The following is a 4176-nucleotide window of genomic DNA, read 5'->3' on the forward strand; positions in this document are numbered from 1 at the left end:
TCCTACACAGTTTTGATGATCTGCTGTACAGTGTTTTTTGTCCAGGAGTGATTTTTTTTTTTTTTTTGTGTTGTTTGTTTTCTTTTTTATAAACATTTCTTTTTCTGATTCACAATATACCTTATGTATGGTTATATTCCTGAAAATGAAGTTGGGTAAGATTTACCTGTACACTTACATTTTGTGTGTTATTCGATCATCTTCACCATAGAAAAATAGATTTTGCATCATCAGTTAAGTAGAGCAATTTTGTTCATCCATGTTTCAGAAAGCTGTATCCATTCCTGTAATGTCATGTTTCAGAAATAAGAATAAGATTGTTCGGCACACCCCGTTTCAACTCCTTTCCGTATTCGCTTCGTTTGTGTTGTGCCAAGGCACCCTTATAGACTGAGCCGCTGCTTCGAGGAGGGGTCAAGAGAGAAAATGCTTCATTACATTAATGATTCTGTTGCTCAGAACTGGCTAAAGGTGGTCTGTTTCTCAAGAACTTCGAGGTAATCGGGCTCAGACTGCAGTTTAGCTTTTAGCTCCAAATACTCGTTTCTGTTGGGCTCGACATAAACAGTACTGGGTGCTGTGCCATAGAGCACTGTTTCTCTTATCCTCTCCGGGTGCAAGAATTGACGTCTGACATCAAAATTTGGGTTGTACGTGTACGACACAGGCCCTGTGTACTTGTACTCTAAATTGGCACCTGCTGGGATGGAGGGGATGGACTGATGGGGGGACTGCTTGTCCGGCTCGAGGATGCCTCTGAAGAAATGGTCTGCATCCTGGACGGGGGAAGGGTTTTCTCGTGGCTCGATGGTGCTCACGCTGTACGTGGGGCTCCTCATCGTGCTACTATCCCTCTCCTCATCCGGGGTACTCCTGTACGTGACCTTGAGCTCATGGAGGTCACGGTAATCCTCCACCGTGTTCCCTTCCCGCGACCTGTAAATGGGATTTTTGCACATGTGGCCCATGGGATGTGGAATATACTCGTAGACGTGACCGGCCGGGGCTTTAACTTTAGGGCCGGAGCGGTTGCTGTAGAGGCTGTACTGCAAGTTAAAAGAGCTGACATCTGAGTTGTTGGTGCTCGTGCGGTCGCTCTGTGACTTTTTGCGCTTTTTCATCACCACGACAAAGAGCCCCGCAGCCACGAAGACAGACATGATGAAAACAAGCAGGAGGCTGAGGATGAGGACAGAGAGGGGGACGGTGCTGCTGGGGGTGTTGAACTTCTGCGGAGCATCCGTGGTGACAACCCGGTCGTCCATGGGCTCGTCCGTAGGGGGAGTCGGCGAGACGTATGCGTCGGAGTAGTCCGGGCAGAGCTGCTCCGACTGGATGGAGCGCACGTCCAGTCCTGTGTGGCGCTTGGGCGTCTCGCACACCACCTCGTTCACCACGGTGCCCGCGCTGAGCTGCTCCAGCCATATCTTCATCCCCACTATGTCGCAGGAGCAGTCCCAGGGGTTTTCGAACAGATCTATCTGCACCAGCAGCTTCAGCTGATCTAAAACACCACTCACAGGCAGGTTTTGGAAGTGGTTGTTACGCAGATTAAGCCGAGACAGGGAGAGGCTGGAAAATATGCCCACGGGTAAAGTTTTCAGGAGGTTATTGTTGAGGAAAAGCAGCTGGAGATTAGGGAGGTAGCGGAAAGTGCCCGCATCGACCTCCTTGATTTTGTTGTACTCTAAATAAAGATACTGCAAGTTCTGCAAACCGAAAAACATTTCTCCTGTAAGCCTGTCCATGAGATTACCATTTAAATACAGCCTACGTAGGTTGGTTAAATCCCCAAAAGCCCGGTCGTGGATCAGAGTTATCCTGTTGTTTCCCAGGTGAAGCAAATCCAATCCAGTGGCATCGACAAAATCGGATCTCCGCACCACAGGGATGTAATTTCCAGTGAGATACATTTTTTTCGGATTGTATGGCTTGGGTTTTAGATCAGAAATGCTTTCAATCTTTCTCTCTTGGCAGTTGACATTTAACCCAATTTCAGATATCTGCAGATTACATGTGCAGGCAGTGGGGCAGTCCAAAGGCACAGGAGATTTGGTCTGAAAAGCAATGATGGGGCCATAGTTGTACGGGTTACCGCCTGGTATTCGAGAAGTGGGCTTTAACCTAGTTCTGTTAAATTGCCGTGTGCCCTTGGTAGGCCTAGAAGAGGACCTAAAAACAGCCGAAGAGGTGGCAGAGGCTGTGACAGCAGCTGGCGTGGTCTGGTAATATCCATTGGTGCTGCTAGGGGGTGCAGGCCTGACCGTGTCTTCGAGGGGTCTTCGCGGGCAGAGTTCCTGCTTGGACACCTCGTCCAGGTCCCTGCCGTGGAGCCTGAACGGCGTCTCGCACACCACCTCGCCCACCAGAGCCGTGTAGGCTATGCTCTCCAGCCAGGCCTTGAGAGCGATGAGCTCGCAGGAGCAATTCCACGGGTTCTCCTCCAGTTGTAATTCCACAACTTTGTCCATGTGCTCCAGGAGGCCAATGTAGGGGAACATTTTCAACCGGTTCCCCCTCAGGTCCAAGTGCGTGAGGGGGACATTCCGGAAGATGTTCGGAGGCAGGGCGGAGAGTAGGTTGTCATTCAAAATCATCACTGTCAGTTGGTGCAGTTTGCTCAAGGCGTTGGGCTCTATGTTGGTGATGTAATTGTAATCAATCTGTAGGTATTCCAAACTCTCCAGCCCCGCAAAGGTGTCATCCCTCAGAACCTCGATCTTGTTGTTATTCAGGTGCAACCTTTTTAATCCCTGGAGTCCATTGAAGGCACCCGACTCGATCTCGGAGATGTCATTGTTCCCCAAGTGCAGTATGGTCACCCCGGTGTAATTGATGAAATCATTGACCGACAGCTTCTTCAGGAGGTTCCCCGTCAGCAGGAGGTGGTACATGGAGAAGTGGACCGGGCTGATCTCCGTGAGTCTGATGATGCCCCGGTTCTCGCAGCTCACCGTCAGGATCCCTTCCTTCTCCTCGCATGTGCACAGGTTTCGGCAGATCTCCCCATAATTGTCATACATCTCAACCAGCCTCAGAGATGATGCAATCAGAAGGATTATTTTTAGGATCCAGATATGCATTTTTCCTGGGAGAGGATGCCCCAGCTCACTCAAGTGTGGTACCAGTATGAGGTGTCATCTAAGGGAGGAGAAGAAAAAGGACGGGTTCTGTTTTTAAATGTCATCACAAGTGCAACATTTACAAAAAAAAGCAAAAATGCAAATAAGTCAGCCCCATGATGGACAAATATTATGACACACAGAAGCAAAACACACAAGTAGGCCTGTTAATGTTTGTGCATTATGCAGATGTGGCATCGTTTTCTTTGGGCTTTGTCAGAAAACAAGTTCACAATCGCACACATACATTCAAGTTGTTAACACAACTACCCCGCGGTGGACGGCCACTGCGCATTTTTGATAGCTCGCCTGAATTCCAATCCATTTTGGAAGGACAAAAAAAAAAAAGCCTTAGCCATGCACCGTATGCAGACTGATAGATTTGGTCATTTACTAATTTAATCCACCACAAAAAAAGCACCAATCGCTGTCAAAATATCTCACTAGATGCCATTTTTTTTAACCCCCCCTCCTCCTCCCTCTGCGCAAACTAACATAAAAAAAAATCTCCAAGACGAACTCCAATCTCCAAAGCGTTAAAGATTTCTCACTCACCCCGCATACCCGACGACTTGGTAACAGTGTGTGTGTGTGTGTGTGTGTGTTGGAGAGAGAGAGGGGGGGTGGTGGTGGGGAGGGGGAACTGTCGGATTCCTTCTCTCCACCTCCGTCCAAACAACATGAGGACGCGCAATTTATCCGTCTGCTATGATTCCAACGATCCTCGGTGAGAATTTGGAAAAGAAAAGGGAAAAGGACAGAAACGCCGGCTGTCTTCAACGGATCGGAGCAGCCAGTGTTCATCTTAAAATCCGGCCTGCCATAGAAAATGTGAATATCAGCCTACAAGGCGACAGTCGCAGCCCTTCTTCTACCCACGGGCGGAATATATAAAAAAAAAAAAAAAAGAAAAAGAAACGAGAGGAGTTGATCAAAGGCAAAAATAAGCAGGAGTCGCTGATCTCACGGCGCATCTCTGATCCAAATTGCGTTTTGACGCGCGGTAAATAATTCTATAATCAAGCATTATGCATGGCATCTGCTATATAGAAGG

General features: G+C 48.3%; 1 protein-coding gene across 1 annotated transcript; it reads right to left on the reverse strand.

The window, feature by feature from the left end:
• Positions 1-223: 223 nt before the first annotated feature.
• On the reverse strand, positions 224-3083 carry slitrk5 (SLIT and NTRK like family member 5). Its single transcript, XM_008304491.1, has one exon. The coding sequence runs from the start codon at positions 3081-3083 to the stop codon at positions 456-458; it is 2628 nt and encodes an 875-aa protein (XP_008302713.1). The 3' UTR covers positions 224-455.
• Between the last annotated feature and the right edge of the window lie 1093 nt (positions 3084-4176).

Source organism: Stegastes partitus, unplaced genomic scaffold (assembly GCF_000690725.1).
Source record: "Stegastes partitus isolate 25-593 unplaced genomic scaffold, Stegastes_partitus-1.0.2 Scaffold40, whole genome shotgun sequence".
Lineage (NCBI taxonomy): Eukaryota > Metazoa > Chordata > Actinopteri > Pomacentridae > Stegastes > Stegastes partitus.

What these genes read in the sequence shown, in the direction of transcription:
- slitrk5 (XM_008304491.1), bottom strand. Translation starts at nt 3,083, where the DNA reads ATGCATATCTGGATCCTAAAAATAATCCTTCTGATTGCATCATCTCTG.